General features: G+C 34.4%; 1 protein-coding gene across 4 annotated transcripts; it reads right to left on the bottom strand.

Annotated features, from left to right (window-relative positions):
• Positions 1–2,670: 2,670 nt before the first annotated feature.
• Positions 2,671–24,414, bottom strand: LOC128020891 (melanopsin-B). Of its 4 annotated transcripts, XM_052607682.1 has the most exons (11): positions 22,054–22,248; positions 21,603–21,680; positions 14,816–14,963; positions 9,566–9,699; positions 9,286–9,489; positions 9,040–9,211; positions 7,709–7,870; positions 4,610–4,717; positions 4,354–4,528; positions 3,995–4,153; positions 2,671–3,641 (listed from the first exon to the last, which is right to left on the bottom strand). In XM_052607682.1, exons 3-11 carry the CDS (start codon positions 14,959–14,961, stop codon positions 3,348–3,350), a joined length of 1,554 nt encoding a protein of 517 aa, XP_052463642.1. In that variant the 5' UTR covers positions 14,962–14,963; positions 21,603–21,680; positions 22,054–22,248; the 3' UTR covers positions 2,671–3,347. The 4 variants fall into 4 exon arrangements, with proteins under 4 accessions (XP_052463642.1, XP_052463643.1, XP_052463641.1 ...); XM_052607683.1 differs by lacking the exons at positions 21,603–21,680; positions 22,054–22,248 and adding an exon at positions 24,312–24,414; XM_052607681.1 differs by lacking the exons at positions 21,603–21,680; positions 22,054–22,248 and having other exon boundaries at positions 14,816–15,158.
• Between the last annotated feature and the right edge of the window lie 217 nt (positions 24,415–24,631).

Here is a 24,631-nt window from a genome sequence, read left to right as displayed (position 1 = left end):
TTTCAGAGTGATATACTGACTCTGTATGAGCTGCAGTTCAGATTAAATAGTGTGGTCAAATACTGCCATCTACTGGAGCAAACTGCAGATCTTCCCACAAAAGTGATATTTTTGTTTATATCAGTGTCCCATCAGGCTACTAAACACGTGACTAGACCATTCCTTAAGTTTTGATTCTTCACTCTAAAAAATGAGTGGTTGTTTAAACCCAATTTTGGGTAAAATATGGACTAACCCTTGGGTTCTTTCCATTCTTTCAGTAACAATAAAACAGTTTTCTAGTCTTTAACAATGCTCTCAAGTGTTATTTATACATTGTTCATGGAACTTTTTTTAATGTTAATAATAATTAATAATAAGCGAGACGTTTTGGATATTCAGGAATAGAGATTTCATAACGGGAATGTTATATCTAGAACATATTTTGGTTAGGGCCTGGCTGTTCGATTAACAGAATGGTTCTAATGGGTTTGGAAAGTTGTGTTAAAATGCAGATATAATAACAAGACCAGCCTATATATAATCACGAAATAAGTTTGTGTGCACAAGAGAGAGAGAAAATTAATATTCATGAGTCAAGTCCTCATCATAAAACCATCCAATCAAAAAGGACTCAATTATTTAATTAATACTTGATTTTGATGATAGATTTGCGTCTGATCTGTTGGGGTTTTGTGGCTGTCGTTAACTCTAAACCTCTGTCTGTGAAGCCGGCTGGACAATGACTGCTAAATGAAGACTGACGTTTAATCAATGTTGTTTTTCTGTGATCAAGATTTATTGATGATTCGGAGAAAGAAGAAACTGTGAGGCTGTTCGGTTGACTTGGTTTTGACATCCCAGATAGTGAAAGGGTAAGAATATCAGTTTTTATAAATACTTTAAACAGAAAGTCTTATAGAAAGTAACTGGATTACACAGGGAAATGGTTGTGGATTCAATAAAAAAAAAAAAAAAATGCATATCCTGAATGCACTGTAAGTCGCTTTGGATAAAAGCGTCTGCTAAATGCATAAATGTAAACAATTTAAGAATATAAGTTACCTTATAAATTTTAATGGTTTAATGACTAGCATTTATTAAACTACTATCTTGATGTGCCTCTCTATATGTTTCACATAATATTAAAATCCGCCAAGAACATCATGGTCTACTAACAAAAATTGTTACAATTCTACAATTTACAGCAACTTAGATTTTAAACAATAATACCTGGAATGGCTAATTCATACAAACATTTGCCAAAAAAATAAAAAAATAAAAATAAAAATAAATTATATATATATATATATATATATATATATATATATATATATATATATATATATATATATATATAATTATTTTTTGTTTTTACTTTTTTTATCTAAGTAATCAGATTTCACAATTAATGCATGCAAGACATTGTAAAAATGCAATGCAATGCAACTCAATCCTCCATCAGCATTCATAATTAAAAAAATATATTTTTAATTGTTAATTAGCTTGGTTTAAGTTTGCTTCATCACTATAGCTTTGAAAATAGCAGCACAGCTGATTGCTCCGATCAAAAAAGATCACTAATATCAGCTTGCATTAGTTTCTTGCATACAATTTTGCTCCACTCTCTTATAGACCATGCACATGTTTCCCACAGCTGGTGATCCGATCTTAACCCGTGTAGCTGGAGACTAAACAGGACTCCAGACCATACGTCATACGCCAATACTACACCCATTTTAATCATAAGTTTATGTAAAGGTTTGACCTGTACTTACCCGAGTCTCTGTACTGCTCCAAGATCCAGATGAATGAGAAATAATCCTGGAAATGAAGGTGGTGAGTAGCAGCCGTACAACAGTCGTGGGATTTTAGGTCACTGTTCATTTAATCTCAGTGTACAGGAAACAATAAAGCTCTGTTGTATTCTTAACCTCACAATTAATATTAATAATGATGATAGAACTTGTGGGAATGTACGCAACACTTGGCCTGTTCCCTGTGAAACTGCATGACATTTGATCGGCACAAAAAATGCACAATAAGGGCTTCACCAAACATAACATATGAGCATCATGTTCCTTTTGTGTAGATGCATCTGTCAAGTGCGTAAATGCCACTTTTTCTTGTTTTACACTGTGTCTTACACAAGTACATATATTTTTTCTCACAAACCACTCGAATGTTCAAGCATATGTTACTACAAAATAGGATTCGAGGAGGTATAGATGCCACGGGATTAGTTATGTTTTCGTTATGGGACGACTGGGATGAACAAAAGGTGCCGGAGAACACACAGCCGAAATAATCCTACAGTGTAAAGCTGGGATAATGAAATTAAACATGCTTTACCGGGTCTAATAGGTTGCTCTTATCTAACTGTGTTTGACAGTATTGGGACTAACTTAAAACATGTCCGAGCTTCAAAATAAGTTCATCACTGTTTGCCCTGTAATGCAACACAGAAAATAATTTGGACTCATCATTACAGTAAAGCACTTATAACAGTGGTTAAATATTGAACATCCTGATCTCCAAGCAGACGACTGAATCAGCATTGAGCGGGTTAATGACTCTGCAGAGCTTCTTTACATCTAAATCGAATTAGTTCTGTAACTGATGAACATTGCAACATCGACACAGTCATTAAACCGAATCAACATTGAAGTGGATTGAGCTGAAGACTGTCTTCTGTAGAGCTGCGTATAGCTGAAAATAAAGTCATTTCAGAATTGATGAAATTTGGAGAAGTTATATTCTTGTTTATTAATATGAAGCTGCTTTGAAAAACAAAAACCTGTATTGTATAAATGCTATATAAGTGCATGATACATGCTCACGTGAGCCAAATTTGATGCAATAACTTACAATATGAAAATTTTCAGTGTGATATTACTGTGCAATGGCCACAGCATTGATTAAAATTGCAAGGATATATTAGAAAGAGACTTTAAATGTGAAAATATTTGGTAATGCATGAAAAAAAACATAAATTCGCCAGGTTGACTTGCATTGAAACAACTGCACTTTCTTCAATCACAATTATTCTCGACAGTCAAAAATTAGTCAGTAGAGCTCCTTAAGTGAAATTAATTAAGATTGTTTTACGTCTCATGATGACGTGTGTTATGCATATTCATAAGAACACGCTTCAATAAATAAAATCATAATGTGCACAGTGTTGTGTCTCTTTCAGCTACTTCTACACACACTGTGAACATCAGAACTAGTTCTTCCTTTGATTGTTAGTAATAGCTTGTCCATCTAAACTGCTGATGTGAAAACTCCCAGCAGAAGACCGTGCTTCTCGAGCGTCTTCAGTGAAACACAGACGTACAGAAGAGGATCTCTGGGTCTCTGGTTCAGCCTCAGGAGAGGAGTTTCTCCACAGACTCCAGAAGCTCACCCTTGAGGTCCAGTATTAATTTGTCTTCTCTGGTCTGCTCTGATGTGGGACCGCTAATGATTTGTGGCTCCTCTGTGTCTTGGTAGAAAGCCAGAGCATTGCTCAGAGAATTGCTGTCTTCGTGCTCCTCCTTCTCCTCTTGTTCCTCCCCTGGAGTGTTTTTGGTCATGAGAAGAGGAACGGTGGCCATGTTGATGGACTCGGACGCCAGGTCGAGGCCACAATCGTTCAAAGAGAAGCTTTCTCTGACTGCACGCTGTGATGGATAAAACATTTACAGTTATGCTGTTGACAGATGCTTTTATCACACATTGGTTTATTTTTTAACAGTGATGCCTTAGAAGAACCATTTTTGGGTCCCTCAAAGAAAATTTCTGCAATTAATCCAAGCTTTTTTTTGCAATGGAAATGTTCCATGGATGTTAAAGGAACCAAAGAGTCTTTGTTTTTAAAGGGGACAGAACACATCATATCTCTGAAGGGTCTTTAGTTTTATCAGATTTATAAAAGACGGATACACTTCTCTCACGCTCTGGAGAGTCACTGTGCATTTCATCACTTACTAATAATGCTCTACAGTAATATTTGCTGTATAAGCACATACCTTACCTTCTCTGCACTGTGGTTTTCTTCCGGGCGCCTCTTGTCCTCCGTCTCGCCCTGTTTAGTTTGCCCTGTCTTCCCTCCTTCATCTCTGAGCTGATTGGCTGAAGGTGAGTTTCGGAGAGTCTTTTGGTCCACGAGATCTAATTCTACATCACTCCAGACCTACATATACAACACAATATTGACACGTTTGCCATTAAAAGTCCAAAACTCTTTCACATATGAACGGTTTTCTAAATAATCACAATAATTAACTCCTTGATTTAGCACTGGGTTGGCATTATAAAAACTAAATCTGAATAATCTGGTCATGCACGCTTGAACTAAATGATAAGACATTCTCCTTTCAGTAAAATACTAACCGTGTCCGTGGTGGACATAGAGGAGACTCGCTGGAACTTGACCTTTGACCCTGATGACTGTCGGCTGAGCATGGGCTCCTTGAAGGAAGATTCGCTGTTGGACACCGAGATGCAGTCTCTACGGGACGACTGGGCCAGAAAATGCAGACAGGGCACCTTCTCCGCCAGCGTGTCTCTGTGGATCAGGCAGAAATACACTGAGTCACATATTGTCTCTGTGTTGTGTATCTTCGAAGGCATGTGCACTTGAACGAACCTGTACTTGGAGCGAATGATGGCGTAGATGAAGGGATTGTAGATGGCTGATGCTTTGGCGATCACTGCAGGAACTGCCTTGGAGTACGGCGTGAGAACGTGGCTGTACCTGAACATACACATAATAACCAAAGCACATCTCCAGCTCACATCCCCACAGCGTCTTCAAGCATTATTTGCAAGGAAATATTTCCTGAACGTTTGCAGTTCTTGTGAGAATTGATGACATCTGAATTTGTGATGGCAGTTTTACACTGCAAAAGATGATTGTCTTGTTTTGTTTTTTTGTCCAAATATCTAAATATTCTTAAAACAAGATGCATTTACATGAGAAGCAAAATAACTTATAAAGTATTGCTTTCTGAGAAATTGCATCAAAATTAAGTGAGTTTATGCTTAAAACAAGAAAAAATTACTTTCAATTTTTAAAAGAAATAATAATCTTACTTTCTCTTTGAGTTAGGATTATTTTTCTGACCACAGTGACAGATTTGTTTTCTTGCTTTAAGCATAAATTCTTTTTTCTCTTCTCAGAGAACGGTTTGGTTTTTGCATGTTTAAATACACTGTATTTTATATGTGTATAAAGAAAATTAAGCTACAATTATTTGAGAAGCAAAATTACTTAAAATAGAAAATCTAATAAATAATTAAATAAATAAATAAATAAAATTAATTTAGTTTATGCTTGAAACAAGAAAAAGAAATTGTCAGTGGAGGGTAAAAACTAAACTCAACTGAAAGGAAAAATAAGTTGTTTTTTTCTGACCCCATTGACATACTTTCTTCTTGTTTTAAATATGAACTTTTTTTTTTTTTAGAAAAAAAAAAACAATTTAATATCTTGAGAAAGTTTGCTTTAATGCAATTGATTTTAGAATGTGTAGATACACTGCAAAAAAAAAAAATATTTTATAATTATTTTTGTCTTTTTCCGTTGCAAAATATCCCCCCCCAAAAAAAACAAAATTCAAGATGCATTTACTTGAAAAGCAAAATGACATAAATCTAGGCCTATTTTTTGTCTTGTTTTTTAAATATTCTTAAATCAAGATGCATTTACATGAGAAGCAAAACAACTTATAAAGTCTTGCTTTCTGAGAAATTGCATCAAAATTAAGAAACAAAAAGTGATCTTAAAACAAAAAAATATACAGTATCTGTCAATAGCGTAAGACAAACAGACTTAATTCAAGGAGAAAACAAGATTATTTCAGTTTTTTTTTTTTTTACCTGTTTAACCCTTTAACTGCCGCTCGACCAAATGGTTGAGCACATTTTGAGTCACTATATTTTATTGAGAGGAGTACCTAACTTAATTCAAGCTGATTGAGCCATCTCTACCATCTGGTAGAGGTATGTTAAGCCAAAAAAAATCAACAGCATTTGTCACAACACTTCTTCTTTGATGGATGTCAGAGATAAAGAAATCACTCCTGCCATGTAAACTGTTTTTGGTGAAATTTTGCAAGGTAAGCATATTTTTTTGACATATTACACTGTAAGAGCCCTAACTTTACAAAATTATTTTACTTGGTGCCATGAAAAAACTTTAGTATGTTTTCAATAATTTTTCAAAAACGTGCTCAACCAAATGGTTGATTTGTCACTTTATGGTAAACGTAGAAAAGCTAAGCTAATGTTTTAAAAATTATGGGACGTGTTGGAAAAAAAATACATTGAGTGTGGTAACTAATGACATAAGGAGATAAGAAATGCAAACAAAAAATGCTTTTTTCTTGGTGGGGCAGTTAAAGGGTTAAAACATGAACTCATTTAAATTTTTATAAAGTTTCTCAGAAAAAGACTTAGTATCTCAAGTCATTTTACTTCTCAAGTACATTTGATTGAAGCATATTTAGATATTTGTTCTGGAAAACCAAAAATACAAAAAAAAAAAAAATTGTTGAAGAGCTGTGGGAATGTTTTTGTAGTGCAGACTGACTGAAGCAGAGGAGTGTTTGTGAGCGGTCAGGAGAAGCCGCTGACCCCTGCAGTGGCTGTTTACATGACATGGAAGTGACCTCGAGGTGTTCTCGCATGTCTGATTATAGCTATCCTCCAGCAGACTGAGCTCTAACACTAACACAGAGGTGTTAGCATCAAGCCGGTGAACTCAACTGATGAACACTGTCTTCTGCTGTGGACAGTACTTCTATAAAAGGACGTCTCTTTACTCTGAGACAGTTTCAGATCTTCTGCATGGTTTGACTCTCTTTGATAGACTGAATAAATCGGAACATTTCTTTGAGAGATTAGATGATCTACAATAAACTTTCCATCACAGGTTGGGACAAAACGGCTAAATACTGTGTGTTCAATCCAAATGTGGAAATGCAAGAGAGGAGTGAGAAGAGGAGTGATGTATTTTTGTAGAGCATTTTATCACTTCCATCACCTGAATTCAGTTGTTTTTTTTATGGGTTTTTGGTTAAATGCCTGAAATTAAGAAATTAAGAAAAATACATCTGTACTTCCCTCTTTTTGTAATGCATATACTCGTCTTGAAAAAAGAGGTTGCTGACAAGTGCATGGCTAAATGCTATTACAGATGTAAATGTGGAAGAAATGTATCATTGCATCAGTGATTCATCAATGGATGCTCTGCAGTGAATGGGTGCCGTCAGAATGAGAGTCTGATAAAAACATCACAATAATCCACAGCACTCCAGTCCATCAGTGAACATCTGGAGAAGACAAAACCTGAAACACATCCAGCATTAAGATGATTTTAACTCAAACACATAGAGTCTATAATCCACTTCCTCCAGTGAAGACGTGTTCTGGTCTGAATCAGGAGAGAAATCTGCACAGATCAAGCAGCGTTTAAACAAATCTAAACTAATCTGTGGCTGATTTTGATGCACTTTTTCACCGGAGGAAGTGGGATGTTTTTATCAGACTCTCATTCTGACGGCACCCATTCACTGCAGAGCATCCATTGATGAGACACTGATGCAATGCTACATTTCTCCAAATCTGTCAAACTAATAACTACACATCTGCCTTCAGTTCTATGCACTATACACTGGAAAACAACTATCCAACAGTCAAAGCAATGACAGAAAAACCATCTGGAGCAGATGAAGCTGATAGTTACCCAGCCCAGGCGATGAGAGTGACGCAGGCGTAAGGAGACCAGGACAGAACGAACACAATGATGACCACGAACGCGATCTTCGCCAGCTTCCACTCGGTCTTAATGGACTGCTGCTGGATGAGCGCCGTCTTCCTCACATGACTGCTCAGCTTCTCCAGATCTCTGGAGACACACCGGAAGATGGATGATGAACAGTAGACGTCCCAGTTAGGGTGAGCAGACGTCCTGCTATGACCCGATCACACTGATCCCAATCAAGAGTGTGTGAGTGTGTGTAGAGAAGAAAACAGAGCACAGACAAATATCTGCGTCTCCAGACTCTTGTCTCTATTCTGTTTCCTAAAACCACCATTTTAGGTCAGACTGGATATCTACAACAGATATTTAATAACACATCAATATTTAAGGTTTATTTACTGAATCTAATGCTGAAAATAATATAAAATAATTTTATATGAATCAATCCATTTATAATAACAAGAAAGTCGAGAAGTCGAAAGAACAGAAAAAGAATAGAGATCGCTAGTGTACCATATAATAATCATAATTTGAAAGAAAATTAACATTAAAGCTTATTTATCTAGTTACTGAAGCAACATTTATCATTTTAATTGAAGTTAAAGACCTAAAATTATTAAACGAAATAAATTGTACCTAAAACATATTCTAAAAACAACTATATATATATATATATATTTATAAATTAAATCACACAACAAATTTACTAAAACTTTAACTAAATTTAAAATGAAAACAAAACCTCACAATATAATAATACTAAAATAACACTGGCTACAATTACTGCTGTAGCTGCAACTTTCCAACAATTATTTCCAACAACTAGTAAGAATGTAACATGCATAAAAAATAAAAAAAAATTAAGCCATTTATCAAATGTTATACATGGTCTGAAAAATCTATAAACACCTATATAAAAATACGTATACGGTATTTTCCGGACTATAAGTCACACTTTTTTTTCATAGTTTGGCTGGTCCTGCGACTTATAGTCAGGTGCGACTTATTTATCAAAATTAATTTGACGTGAACCAAGAGAAATGAACTAAGAGACATGAACCAAGAGAAAACATTACCGTCTCCAGCCGCCAGAGGGCGCTCTATGCTGCTCAGTTCTCCTGTAGTCAACACTGAAGACATAGAGCGCCCTCTGGCGGCTGGAGACGGTAATGTTTTCTCTTGGTTCTAAATAAATGTGACTTATATATGTTTTTTTCCTCATCATGACATATTTTTGGACTGATGCGACTTATACTCAGGTGCGACTTATTGTCTGAAAAATACAGTACGTAGAAACCTTATTCATTCAGTACCTGCTTGCATCCCGAATGGCGAGGAACATGAAGAGGTAGCAGTAAGAGATGATTCCAAGAGGGATGAAGAACACAAAGCAGCAGAGCATCAAGGTGTAGCTCTTGTTCGCCGGCGTGGACGTCACATAGTCCCACGTGCAGGACGTCATGAGCCCTTCTGGGATATAGGAACCTGTCCAAGAACAACAGAGTCAAGAACCTTAAAAAAACAAATCATTCAAAAGGAAAAAAAGACATTACACTCACTCCATCCCATAAGAGGCGCCAGACTCCAGCTCAGAGAGTAGATCCAGACCAGGAGGATGATGATAAGTGTGCGCCGTCCAGACGTCCAGCGGATGGCCTGCAGGGGTTTGGTGATCACGATGTAGCGGTCGATGGAAATGGCCAGGAGGTTGATCATGGATGTGATTCCGAACAGAGCGCCACAGAAGGCGTACATCTTACAACCTGCGTGGAGAAGCAGATGTGTGAGCAGACCGCAGATGAGTAAGCGTCTAGACGAGGAGGAGGGGAAATTAGGTACCCATTTCACCAAACACCCATTCCTTGTACAAGCAGTTGACGAAGAAGATGGGCGACTGAGTGATGGCCATGAGGAAGTCACTCACGGCCAGATTCATGATGAAGTAGTTCGGAGGCGTCCGTAGCTTCTTATTACTGAAACACAAAATACAATTTTCACTCAGAAATTGCTAGTAAATTTCATGAATGATTATAAAAAATCAAGAAGTTACACATTGACTTGTAGTAGAAAAACTGAAATGCACTTTGTTTTTTACAGTGTATGCTTCACATTTAAACTTTTATTTCACACATTTTGCCCAGATATGAAATACTGTATAACGATTTGCACTTTTATATCACCACATTTTAAAGATTATTTAATATAAAGGAACTTTAGTGATCAATGGAAACATATCTCTATATAAATACGATGATATGTAAAGATTCATATTAGGAGTGCATTTCTGCATGATGCATTATTATAACTGAAATAGAAGACTTTTGAATCCAATATATTTTATTATTTTGCAATATGCAATTTATTTTGCAATTTGGTGCAGATGCTGATATTTATGTGGACAAAAAGTGATGAAAATTTGATGCTTGTAATGTAAATCAGTGAGATCTTTATAACAGTAAAACTGCATCACTAGACACATCACACAGTACTGATCCGCACATATAACACAGTGACTGAGAGATGAAGAAATCAAGGCTCCTCAGAAGATGTGAGATGTTCTGGACATCTGAACAGTGAAAGTAAAGCTTCTGGAAACAAACGCTCCTCAAAAGATCCTGAGGATCAGATTTGAGACTCTAAAACATGATTGATGGAGAATCAAGTAAAGCTGAGCTGCTTCAGTCCATAGAGTTCATTACTGAAGTTATTCTGACCTTTACTTGATCAGAATCACTCAAGATTTGACACATGAAGCTCGAGCTGAAGCTGGACGCTTGTATAAATACACTAAAAGAGCTTTTACTTGATAAAGTAGGGTTAAAACAATGCTAGAAACTTCTACATGCTTCGATTGTGATTGCACATCATCTCATTAATCCTACAGTCAGAGTTCACACCATTTCCTCTGATTGAAAGTCACCCAGCATCACCTGCTAAAACCCTCACCCCATCCATCAGGCATTAGAGCCTGCAGACCTCAGCTCTTCACACGAACAACACAACCTTTCCTAGAAAGCTCTCAGCTGACAGACGACCTCCAGAGACGCTGCAGTTTGGGTGATTCTCAGTCAGGGAGAAAATCCACATCAGAGTCTGTTAATGCTGCTGTTGTCGTCATGTTTAGTTATTAGGGAACACGGGACATAATCTTGGGACAGAGATGGACTGTGTCTATGTGTTGCATATATTAGACGGTGTTAAAGGAATAGTTCAGACAAAAATTTAAATTGTTTCTTCATCAGGTTTGTAGAAATGCAGCATTGCATCAGTGTCTCATCAAGGGATGCTCTGCAGTGAATGGGTGCCGTCAGAATGAGAGTCTGATAATAACATCACAATAATCCACAGCACACATCAGTTAACAATTTAGCTGAAAGAAACGGTTTAAACTAAAGTAAAAACATCTTAATGCTGGATTTGTTTGCAACAAATTTGTCTTGTCCAGATGTTGACTGATGCAATGCTACATTTCTACAAATCTGAGGAAGACACAAACTGATCTCAGATGGCCTGAGGGTGAACACATTTTCAGCACATGTTCATTTCTGGGTGAACTGTTGCTTTAACATGCACATAAAAAATACATATCCTTATTAAATGTCTTGATAAGAAAACAATGTTAAAATCTCTTTCACATCTAACTGCATCCTCCTAAAAAAAAAGAAAATTAAATAAAAATACACTCAACTAGAGATGTTTCATTTGTCATAGATATATCTGTACTGCGAGATGTTTCAGAAACATTTGAGATCCAACTCGCATTAACAGGGGAATATCTGATCTGTCAAATGGCAAATGCATGTATTCAATTCACATCAGATTTATTTCCACATAAGAATGAGGCCTGAAACCAATCTGATAATATTGGAATCCATGTGCTTTTTTCCTGCTTACGTGTGTCATGCATGGGCCAAATCAGAATTGGGTCACTTGAACCATGCAGAGTAAATGCAACCTAAATGTTGACAACTGACTGTGCTTTCTTAACACACATTCCTGGTTTTATTATGAAGCATTCATCCATGCATTTGTTACTCTAAAAAGAAACAAAATTGTCTTCTAATTGAATAAAAGAGGATGCACATGCTACATTGAAAGAAACATAAACTTCATGAGAACTTGTTGAGCTGGCGTTGTTAATGCATGTCCTAAGCACATTAGAAAATTCTTCATTTACAGTCAATGTGCATCATGTTACATAATTGCATGGTTTCTTTCATTAAATTATGCAATCACACTGTTAGCGGACAAATGCAAACAGCAGCTTCCAGAAGACATAACCTTGAAAAAATAAAAAACAGTAACGCATTTCCAATAGGATCACGTTTGTTGACATTAGTTGATGCTTTATCAAAAACCTAATAATGATAAATGCATTTTTAAAGGTTTTATTAATATGGGTAAATGCTAGTTATATAGAGAAATACAGTGATATATTGTTTGTTAACCTTAAAATATAAGAAACAATTAGACTTAGATCTCGTTAGTTAATGCAATATCTAATATAAGCATAGAATGAGCAATATTTAAAAAAATCTTTGTTAATATCGGTTATTGATGCTTTATCAAAAACCTAATAATGATAAATGCATTTTTAAAGGTTTTAATATTGGTTAATGCTAGTTATTACTTGTTTGTTCATGCAAGTTCACAGTGCATTAACTAATGTTAACAAAACTAACTTTTCATTTAAAACAGTAGTAAATTTTGAAATAAACATTTACTAAGATTATGAAAGGCTGTGGAAATATTGGTCATTATTAGTTAATGTTTAACCTTTATGAAACCTTAATGTAAATCAAACCATGTGAAAATGAGCTTAAATTAACAGTCATTTAAGCCAAATATCCAAAGCATAATAAAATATCCAAATATAAAAGCTAACATTCTATGAACATTTTTCAAAATGTATCTTTTTTTTTGCCACAGAAACTAAGAAAGACAAGGATGGAATGCTATAAGGATGAGTAAATGAGCTTTATATTTATATGCATTGCTCAAGATTGTCTCTCAGAGTCAGATCTTTCACACTCATAAGTGTGAGTTTTGTTTGTAGAGATGTGATCTAGAAGAAAATGTCATGGGACTGAGGAGAGCGTGCTCTTTGAGAACGAGTGTGCAAAAAGTGTGTTAGTGTCTCTAGAGGATTTCGACTGAATGCAATGTGTGGAGCTTCAGAGAGAGTCACACTCACAGACACGACTTCATGACTGACGTCCCTAAATACTGAAAACACACTACTGACCTGCTGCTCGCATCATATTCAGTTAGATTAAAATATTCATATTTTACTCATCTGAATAGTTTAGACTAGATTTAGTTGACTAGATACTAAGATTTTAACATCTAACCGGTTTATTTAAATTTTGAGGCACCAATTAAGCATTCCTTAAAAAATATCCAAATTCTTTATAAACTCCTGGAGAATATATTATTTACATTTTGATATAACCACAGATTAATTTTTTTTATGAATATTGAAATTTGAAATTATTAAAAAAATAATAATAATGAAATTATACTCTAAATATGTAACTAAAATGCCAGTAGGTCAGTGTCACTGTTTTAATGAATGAGTTATTGAAAGATTCACTCAACCGATTTGTTCAAACAGCTGATTCATTAAAAAACAAAGCAAGTCTTTATGAATGAGTCACTGAATCATTGACTCGTGATTCGTTCAAACAGATAATTCATTCAGAAACAAAGCAAGTCTTTATGAATGAGTCACTGAATCATTGACTCGTGATTCGTTCAGAAACAAAGCAAGTCTTTATGAATGAGTCACTGAATCATTGACTCAAGATTCGTTCAAACAGATTATTCATACAGAAACAAAGAAAGACTTTATGAATGAGTCCCTGAATTTTTGACTCATGATTCATTCAAACAGCTGATTCATTCAAAAACAAAGCAAGTTTTTATGAATGAGTCACTGAATCATTGACTGAATCATGGATTCATTCAGCAACGAAACACTGCAGTTTTAAGGATGTGTGAAATGAGCAAAATTTTATATTTCACTGTTGTATAAAATCAATATTGGCGAAATCAACAACCCTAGTTTTTAGTTACTGTTTATGTTTGTGAAAAAAATGTAGTTGATAAAAACTATGACGACAATTAATAATCAATTAAATTCAATCCTGTTTAACCTTGATTAATCCCGTACCATTATTTACAAGAAAGACCTATTTGTACAACCACTGACAACTGTATTTACATTAAATCTCGATCAAGAATCCAGACCCAATCGTAACTTTATCATAAGTTCACTTCCGTATTTAAATATGATCGTCACCATGAAGCCACTGAGTGTCTGCTGTCTTCATCTATTACTGACGACACACCGTCCCTCTCAGCAAAGACAGAAATAAACCCGTCAGTATAAACCCATGTCAACACCACTAGACTTCATACTGCAGAATGAGTGATTCAAATAAATGACTAAATCAGCAGTGAGTCACACCGCAGTGACGCAGCATGCAATCAATGAGATCCTGATTACATGCAGTTGTAAAAATTGCATTAGTGTGTAATCAATGATATCTTGTTAAAAAGAATCACAAAAGATCTCAAAAGTGGCGCATACTGTCCTCAGATTTGCTAAGATCTCAATATGAACTCAACATATTCAGTTTGTAATATTTGATTTCCGTTTCAAATAAACTATCTATTCATCTGTGAATCCTGAAAAATAAAATGCATCAGTTTCCAGCTCAACTGTGTTCAACACTGATAATAATCAGAAATGTTTCTTGAGCAGTAAATGATCATATTATTCTGATTTCTGAAGATCATGTGACACTGAAGACTGGAGGAATGATGCTGAAAATACAGCGGAGCATCACAGAAATACATTACACTTTAAACGAGATTCACACAGAAAACTGCTGTTTTAAATTATAATAATATTTAACTATTTTAACTGCTATTACTGTTTTTAATCAAATAAATGCAACCTTTGTGAGCAGAAGAAACTGGAAGAGAACACTTTCATCCAAAGACTCGTGTTTAAGACAGCTGCAGCTGGAAATGTTTAAAGTTGAATACTGATCCTCTATGAGACCTTGTGATGTGAGATCCTACCTGAAGAAGGCATACATGACCAGCATGTTTCCGATCACTCCCACTGCCCCGATGACAGCCACAAAAAATGCCACGATATAGTGTGCATGATCGGGGACGTCCACTTTCCTGAAGAAGCCACGGTCCATGTCCATCGGCTGCTCCATACCTGCGACAGCCGCAGAGAAGACCTTCATTAAAGCATTCTCCAGGAGAACCTCCTCACAACACATTTCCAGACGCTGCTTTAGTGTCTGGGGTGTGTTCGAGCTCGAATCTGCTGCGAGGCACACGAGATCCCAGAGACTTAGGGGAAATAAGAACATGTTCTGTTTGAGCTCTCGCTCTTCCTGTACTGAAAACAACCTCAAGCTCCAGAAATACAGACACGTGCTGCAGAAAGACCTGTTTTTCACATGAATATGTTTCACGGGCCGATAACATGAATTATGTCAGTCTGGATGAGCTTCAGCAGAACTGATCTGTAGTTTCAGCTCAGCTCTCATTATTAAAAGTTATGAAACAATATTTAGTCTCGGGACATTATGATCTTGAAAACGGGGTCAGTTTATGAACTCTTAAAAAATACAAAAATAGCTTGAATGTGAATGTCTCTTTCTTTATTTACATTGTATTATCATAGACACAGATTGCATCTATTTTTAACCCCCCTTTTTCCATCACTTGTTTATTTATTTGACTATTAATATAGTAAACTACTTTTAACTTGTTTATGCAAAACTTGTTTCCTATCCTTATTATTCCATACAGCAAATAAATAAATAAATCGATGTTGTATCAGTGCATATAGTTATATTTTTTAATAACATTTCGTAAAATATATAAAAATGGTCAAAACATATTTTTTGTAAATTTATTAAATGTATTATTATTAAAAAGCACATTCACATATATATATATTTATTCAAATGTATATATCATGGAAAAGTTATGGTGTAGGATTTCATTGAAACAAAGGAAATCGCTAGTAAATAAAAAAAAATCAAATATTTTTAATTTATGCAAGTTAAATTATGCAAGTAACACATTGAATTAAACATGAAATGTCTTAATTTAAAGACTGAAATAGTATTAAATGCATAAAACTTGTAAAATTTACTTGAATAATCACATTTTTATAGTTCAGAGGGGAAATACAAACATGTAAACAGCTTGATTGCTATGCAGGATAAAGAGAGAATTAAAACAAACAAAAAACAAACAATGAATAAATGTTTGCTTTTGAAATATGAAAAATATTGAATAATATTTTTAAATCAATATCTGAATGAGTTGCTAGAAAAAAAGCATGGAAAGACCCTGTTTTGTTTAGTTTCAAAGTATTATTAATTTTATTATAATAATTATTAATTTATACATCTTTTGTTATGGTCTAAAAAAATCTAAATCAATTTATTCAATATATTTATAATTATCTTTAATTTATTTATAGATATACTGTACACAAAATGTACTTTCTACTACAAACAAATAACAAATAAATACATAAATGAATTAAATTATTATTAATTTAATTATTTAATATGTTAGAACCCCACCCCCTGGTGTTTACAGATATTGAATATTTCTATATTTCACTACATGACCTGAAGCCCTTCAGTCTGCTGATAAAGCGTCCCGTGGCTCTGATTATTGATTCGTTCTCAGTAACGAACATGTCTTCAAATCTGAGTGACGTTACACTGAAGCGTTTATGAAAACAGACCGTGCTGACACTATCTCACTATCCATAGAATGACATATGTTCTGTAGGAGAGATTTATAATTGTAACAATTTAAATAGGAAGTAGATGAGCTTTACGATTAAAGGAAGTAATTAAACCAGATAGAGAGTGATTAAATGCTCTATGTAGGTGCCATAAGAGGATTTATCTCTCTTTATTATTTATTTATTAATTTAATGTTAATATGATCAAGTCCATCAACAGGGTCATGCAAGTTAAAGCTCTTCAATATGAATGTAAAAACAGATTCTGTCTGCAGATCCACCAAAAGATGACGTTTGATTGATGGCTAGCAGCCCTTAAAAAGAAATCACACTTAAAAATGTCTTATTTAATTACATTATCAAAATTACATAATATATATATATATATATATATATATAAAATGCATTACCAGTGAGAACGGCTTCTGCAGTATTTGGAGATTCAGGCTTGATTTCATGCAATGATGATTTTAAGAGAACAAACACTTGCCAATTGTATTTTTATTAATAAAAAACAAGATTTTATGTGAGAAATTAGAATCTATTTTTTTCCCCCCATTGCATGACTTTTAAAATAGCAAAGCCAAAAGGCCTCACGCAGACTGGAACAGCAGCAGACAGACGTCACCAAAACTAACACAAACACAGACAGAAAACAACAACACACTCACGATCATGACAGATCCAATTACAATCACCCCAAATGATGACTGGAATCTGTATAGGGTTATTTATGTCTAGTGTAAAGTGTCATTTGGGGCAGATATGAGGTTTAACAAAAATTATAAAAAAAAATTTTTTTTTATAAATAATATATATTTTTTTTTACCAAAAATACTCATAGTTCAGCAGAATAAATGTAAAACATACAAACACAGTCAGAAAATATTCACAACACGATCACAGTGATTTCATTTCTGACTCAATTAAAATTGTTCAAAATTAAGTCAATACTCAATATATAGCCATTTTCTCTAATATAAAATAGAATATTTGGTCCAAAATAATGTTTAACAAATATTTATAAAAAGTTGTCTACATAACTTATTTCTAATACAATAGAGGAGTAAAAAATCATTATATGGCTATTATTATTTGCACTTTGTCTAAAATAGTGGCCAAAGTGATCATTTTAAGACCAAAATAATGTTTTAACAATTCATTTTTTTGACCATTTTAAGACCAAAATAATATTTTTTTTTGACCATTTTAAGACCAAAATAATTAAATTTGTTTGACCATTTTAAGACCAAATTTTTTTTGTTCCGAATTCAAAAGAATAAATGTACAGCATACAAAAGAGACAGGAAATATTCCCAATAACTCAAAATGATTTCATTTCTGACAGATTCAGTAAAAAAAAAAAAGATTTTTTTTTTTTTTTGTGCCAAAATAATGTTGTAATATAAATAAATAAATAAATGTCTCCACAACTTAATTTAAAAGCTCACTTTATCACAAAACTATCACTTAATATAAAAAATATAGTCTAGAATATAACATTCTGGTATTAGACTGGTATTTTAAGGTCATAATAATGCTAAAAATGGTAAAATAAAATTACACTGACACTCTACAAAACGTATTATTAATTCACCAGATGGCTAAAATCATTATTATAATTTCTGTACTTGATGTCCTATATAAAGTGGCATTTTTTGGCTAAAATAATGTTTTAACAAGTACATTTATTAATGATAACTTCCTGATTCAACAAGTCCTTAAGATTGTTATATGGCTACTTTCCTTAATTTGTAGATTTATGCCTGATATAGAGTGCTATTTTGTGGTCAAAATAATGTTTTGAAATGATGAAAATGTCCATAATTCTTTGGTAATTGATCAGACGCGAGTGCATGGTTTACCTGCGATGTTGTGCGTCTCCGTCTGCGCCTGTGGTGTTTTCAGTCAGATCTGTCCACATGCGAGTCAATGCTGTTGAATGTGAGCGGCTCCGGCTGTGTTCTAATCCAGCAGAGGGGCGGAGCTTCACTTACAGTCATCATGAACACACTGACTGACACACAGACCGACCCCATGGAGCTTGGACACTGATGCACACGCTCAATTGATTTTCTATACACTATTGTCACTTTCAATTGCTCATAACTTGCTCATCTGGTCTGAAGACACTGTAATGTCAATGCCGTGCATGTTTAATGGAGGAGTGATATACGGAGAACACATGTATCTGACCGTAAATCTATTATATACTAAAACTACACCATTTTTAGAGAGTGTGCTGTATCATGCAAGACCTTACACAGTCTGAGAAATACTGGGATGTTACAGAGAAACAGAAGATACGCACAACAACATCATTTGGAAGAGAGTTATTTTAGTATGATTGATGTGCTATTATAGTTTTTGTTAAAATTGTTAATTGGTTTATTTTTTTAATATTTTTTCAGTTTTGACTTTAATTTCAGTTAAAGTTTTAGAAACTTTGCTTTTATTATTATTTTATTTAGTAAAATTCTTTATTTATTGGTTTTTAGTTTATTTAGTTTTAGATACTTAAGTATTTCTATGGAAGCTTGCTTCAAATAAATGAATGAATAAATTATACATATATTAATTACTTATCGCACAATTCTTTTTTTCTCACAATTTACAATTTCTCAGAATTGTGAGATATGAATGGAGACTTCTAAAGTATAAACTCATAATTGAGGTATAAACACATAATTATAAATTCAGAATTATTCTATATAAATTCAAAATTATGATATTAATGCAGAGTTATGAGATAACTCAGAATTGAGATATAAACTCAGTATTATGAGTTATACACTCAGAATTGAGATATAAACACAGGATTATGAGATATAAAGTCAGAATTGAGATATAAAGTCAGAATTATGAGATATAAAGTCAGAATTGAGATATAAAGTCAGGATTATGAGATATAAAGTCAGAATTGAGATATAAAGTCAGGATTATGAGATATAAAGTCAGGATTATGAGATATAAAGTCAGAATTGAGATATAAAGTCAGGATTATGAGATATAAAGTCAGAATAATGAGATATAAAGTCAGAATTGAGATATAAACTCAGAATTATGAGATATACACTCAGAATTGAGATATAAAGTCAGAATTTTGAGATATAAACTCAAGATTATGAGTTATACACTCAGAATTGAGATATAAAGTCAGAATTTTGAGATATAAACTCAAGATTATGAGTTATACACTCAGAATTGAGATATAAAGTCAGAATTGAGATATAAAGTCAGAATTATGAGATATAAAGTCAGAATTGAGATATAAAGTCAGAATTATGAGATATAAAGTCAGAATTGAGATATAAAGTCAGAATTTTGAGATATAAACTCAAGATTATGAGTTATACACTCAGAATTGAGATATAAAGTCAGGATTATGAGTTATAAACTCAGAATTATGATATTAATGCAGAATTATGAGATAACTCAGAATTGAGATATAAACTCAGAATTATGAGTTATAAACTCAGAATTATGAGTTATAAACTAAGAATTGAGATATAAAGTCAGAATTATAGATATAATTCAGAATTGAGACATAAATGCGGAAATGTGAGGTATAAACTCAAAATCGTGAGATATAAACTAAGAATTATGAAAAATGCTAAATTATGAGATATCAATTTAAAATTATAAGATATAAACTCAAAATTGAGATATAAACTCATAAATGTGAGATAAAACTTCAAAATTAGGAGATATAAACTCAGATTGAGATATTAACTCAAAATTATGACATAACTCAGAAGTATGAGATATTAACTCAAAATTATGACATAACTCAGAAGTATGAGATATAAACTATGAAATATAAACTCTTAATGGTGAGATATAAAACTCAGAAACTTAGAACTTTACTTTTGCGTGTAAAACTTCAACTCAATGGGCAGACAGTCTCAGTAGGAAGAGCTCTGAGCTCTTTTAGCACGTATAAGACTCAAGAGGGAGTTCTGATAAACTCTCCCCGGGTCAGAATAAGGGAACTGGACAGCAGCCACCGCATTTCAGGAGCTTCCAGCTTTTAAAATAAGCATCCATGTGTGAAGAGACTCCTCAGAGACAAACGCCTGAGCAGATAAAAGCTCACAGACACTGATCGGGTCAGGACCGAGCACTACCTGCTGCTCATTCACCCTTCACACAGCTTGATTCAGCCCACGTGTCTGAAAGCTCATGAGGAAATACTGAAACAAGACCAGCTTTTAACAAGATCATTTGTTGCATTTCTAAAGAATAACACCCAACAACAACAACAACTTAAACAGGAATCAAGTGTGAACAATTCTGGTCAATAGTGTTTCAACAAAATGATGCATTTTTCATAAATTAACAGAATTCACACTGCAAAAGTTTCAGGGCTGAAACAACTTTTGTTTTGTGTCACAAAAATGTACATAAACTCTTTTTATTATATACTTTCTATCGGGATGACATGATAAATGTTAATAATCACTTATAATATATAAACCCGATTCCAAAAAAGTTGGGACTCAAATTGTGAGTAAAAAAGGAATGTTATAATTTCCAAATCTCATAAACTTATATTTTATTCACAATAGAATATAGATAACATTAAATGTTGAAAGTGAGACATTTTGAAAAATATTGGCTCATTTTGGATTTCACGAGAGCTACACATTCCAAATAAGTTGGGACAGGTAGCAATAAGAGGCAGGAAAAGTTAAATGTACGTATAAGGAACAGCTGGAGAACCAATTTGCAACTTATTAGGTCAATTGGAAACATGATTGGGTATAAAAAGAGCCTCTCAGAGTGACAGTGTCTCTCAGAAGTCAAGATGGGCAGAGGATCACCAATTCCCACAATGCTGCGGCAAAAAATAGTGGAGCAATATCAGAGAGGAGTTTCTCAGAGAAAAACTGCAAAGAGTTTGAAGTTATCATCATCATCTACAGTGCATAATATCATCCAAAGATTCAGAGAATCTGGAACAATCTCTGTGTGTAAGGGTCAAGGCCGGAAAACCATATTGGATGCCAGTGATCTTCGGGCCCTTAGACGGCACTGCATCACATTACATTTTAGTGAAGAAGCATAAAACAGACAAACCTCCTGGGACTGGGTGGAAACCGGATTATCAGTACACAGGAGTACTGGAAAGTTTGCAGTCTTGCATCTTTTTGTTTGCTGAAATGAGCAAAAGACAGTTCATATAAGGAATACTATTTAGAAGTGACATAGCACAAATAACTGAAAATCAATTACCAGTAGAATTAAAGCATTCATTCACCCCCCAAAAAATAAAAATAATTCTGTCACCATTTACTTGTTTACCTTTGTTGTTCCAAACCCACATTTCCACTTTTATTCATGGATGTCAAGAATAATAAAAAACTTGATTTTGCCGTATGTCTCATACTGCAGATTGTATGGCTGTTCTTCTTTACCATTTGAGTATGAGGTCAAAAACTAGCTTAGAGCACTATCTGCAGTTACAAACTAAGCTTAGGATCTGAAAACACAAGATTTAACAGTTTGCAACAAGCACAACAAATCTTACCGATGTAAGGCAACTTGTGACACTGTCGCGGTTCAGGCTCTTTCGTGTTTTAGTGTAAATCCGCTGTAGAAACATTGACAGTTTAATTACTAATAGGTTTAAAGCTTATAAAAAGTAAATAACTTTTTAAAAAATTCATTTCTCTTACTTACCACAACAATATTTCCGTCAGAACATCAATTTAAATCAGCAGACGGGGATCAATCTCTTCTCGACCGTTGGAATTCAAAAACCGTGAACTGCACTCGCGAGACAACGCTACGTGAATATGCTCGCGCAAATGCAAACAAATTGTTTACTTTGTAAAATTAATAAAAATTATGAGTTTATTACTTTTTGTTTATGTTTGGTGTTCAACAGATAGAAAAATTAAATCCATAAATCAAAACTGTTAAGTTGTGGTACATAATTTCACATAAATGATAAAGAATGAAATTAAAGAGCAGCAAACAAGGCTATAAGTAAGGGGCCGTTCACATATCGAGATCGATATTTCAAATGTAGGCGTGCGGTATGCACGCTCATAATGAAAGCGACACACGCTCATTTTTCCAGGTGCATCCCTCACCGCATCGAACTAAAAACATCCAACTTTTCAAAATGCCACAAGCGCGCCGCAGGTCATGAGACAAGAACCAACCAATCAGCTTCATCCTTTCCCGTGACAACGTTGAAAGCTCAGCCAATATGAAGAAACAGCTGATCATAGCTGTAAATGGATAGGCATTAATTATGTTTTCCACACGTATTTAGGTGTGATATGTGAACTCGTATTTTTTGTTTTAATAATGTGCCTTTTAACAGTATCAAGTATATTCAAAAACTAAGCAAATAAGTGCAGGCATCTAGGCCAATTTAAAGTTACATGATGAAGTCATACTAGTGCGTGTGTTGGGTGTGCATTTTGAGTGCGTTCTTTCACTGCATTATTCGGTGTTTTCAAATGCATTTATGAATGCATGTGAATGATCACAAATTTCAAGATATGGGGGTTAGAAGATAAATATCATTTTATGTAATAAATATCACACAAGAGTGCCATTTCAGCATGACTAAAATGTGATGTTAAATTACTAAAAACAATAATTTAATTACAAATACAAAATGTTGCAGAATAATGTAATATATGAATGAATAATAGCCTAAAGAACCTTTGTGCCAAAAGGGTTCTTTCTTGTCATTATAGAACCTTTTTAGCATAAAAGGTTCTTTGGAGTTGAGTAAAGAACCCTATGGTTCATATATATAACCCCAATGAACCCTTTTTTTCTAAGAGTGTGTTGTCATAAAAGAAACCTTTTCAATCTCCAAGGTGAACGTTTTGAGACCCCAGGAGCCCAAATTCAGACCCAGAACAATAAAACCCACAGAAGAGGTGCGGGCCAAATTAAATGTAGCTCGACTACACCACCCAATTAAAGAGCTGGGACTCTAAATAAAAGTATACTTCTTTTATTTGCAAGTTCTTTTAGTTTGGTGGGAGCAACACAGATAAACTTAGACAACAGTTCAATTATATATATATATATATATATCTCGACTTACAACAATAAAATAGAAAAAGAGTACATCATACACTCAAACTTAAAAGCTGAACAGGATAAAACTTAAAAATCCACTGGAAGTCCTTATGTCCATCAGCAATTCCTTAACACAAGTCCGTCTCTCGCCAAGCAGTGGCGTCTACGCAGCGGTCACCTGTCAATCACTCGCCCACACCAACACGACACTCACACAAACAAAAAGGAAACCGCCAGTAGCCCATCTCCACAGGAGAAGGCCAAGAAACAGCAGCCACCGAGTTGATAACTGGACCGGCACAGCAGCAACTTCGGGCTTCGACACGAGCAAACAATAATCCCATACAACGACCGTGTCAACAAAATAAATCAATAGCAACTACCATCCAGCAGTAGCGAACAAGGGGAACAAAGCAGCACCAAGCAGAGTTCACGGGGTACCAGACACGCGCTTTCAGTTCATTCGCTTAATTCCCTTTTTAAATGATCTGTGATGTGTTATAGCGATTACCAACAGCTGTCTATCCGCTAATCAGATATGATTCAGGCCTTAGGAAAATACTGGGGAATATCCCACATTCTGAAGATCATAAAACAATCACCAAAATAAAGTGCGCATCAAAAAGGGAAAAACAATCAGTGCAAAATACACACAAGGAAAACACAGCACCCAAAACAAAATAAAATACAATCACTCCATATGACAAGTTCAAAGGAGGAATCTTTAGCCTATATTACCAAACTGCAGGGAGAGGAAGAGTAGATATACGTCGATTCTATGTCAGTTTGCTATTTGGGTCTCCATATGACATCCCCCCACTCTTTAACGTTGGCAGTCCATGACAACCAAACATTTAGGCTACTACTGCCCTTCCCCTCACTTTTTACATTAGCATTCCTTAACCATAATGAGTTTGGGGTTCGCGAATCATTTGAGTCAGTTTGGGAGTTCGGAGCGGCTTCGCAGATCATTTGAATCAGTTCGAGAGTTCGGATCGTTATTCGTTAAAATCTGTTCGGGAGTTAGTAGCGGGTTCGCGAATCATTTGAGTCAGTTT

The sequence above is a fragment of the Carassius gibelio genome, chromosome A10 (assembly GCF_023724105.1).
Source record: "Carassius gibelio isolate Cgi1373 ecotype wild population from Czech Republic chromosome A10, carGib1.2-hapl.c, whole genome shotgun sequence".
In the NCBI taxonomy this organism is placed as follows: domain Eukaryota; kingdom Metazoa; phylum Chordata; class Actinopteri; order Cypriniformes; family Cyprinidae; genus Carassius; species Carassius gibelio.
The sequence above is the reverse complement of the archived record's forward strand: the minus strand, read 5'-3'. Positions and strand labels throughout refer to the sequence as shown.

Coding starts and splice junctions, on each gene's coding strand:
- LOC128020891 (XM_052607681.1), bottom strand. CDS start 15,120: ATGTTCTTATTTCCCCTAAGTCTCTGGGATCTCGTGTGCCTCGCAGCA. Junction 4,718..7,708: donor ACTCTCATCGCCTGGGCTGG/GTAACTATCAGC, acceptor GTGTATGTTCAG/GTACAGCCACGTTCTCACGC. Junction 3,642..3,994: donor AAAACCACAGTGCAGAGAAG/GTAAGGTATGTG, acceptor TATCCATCACAG/CGTGCAGTCAGAGAAAGCTT.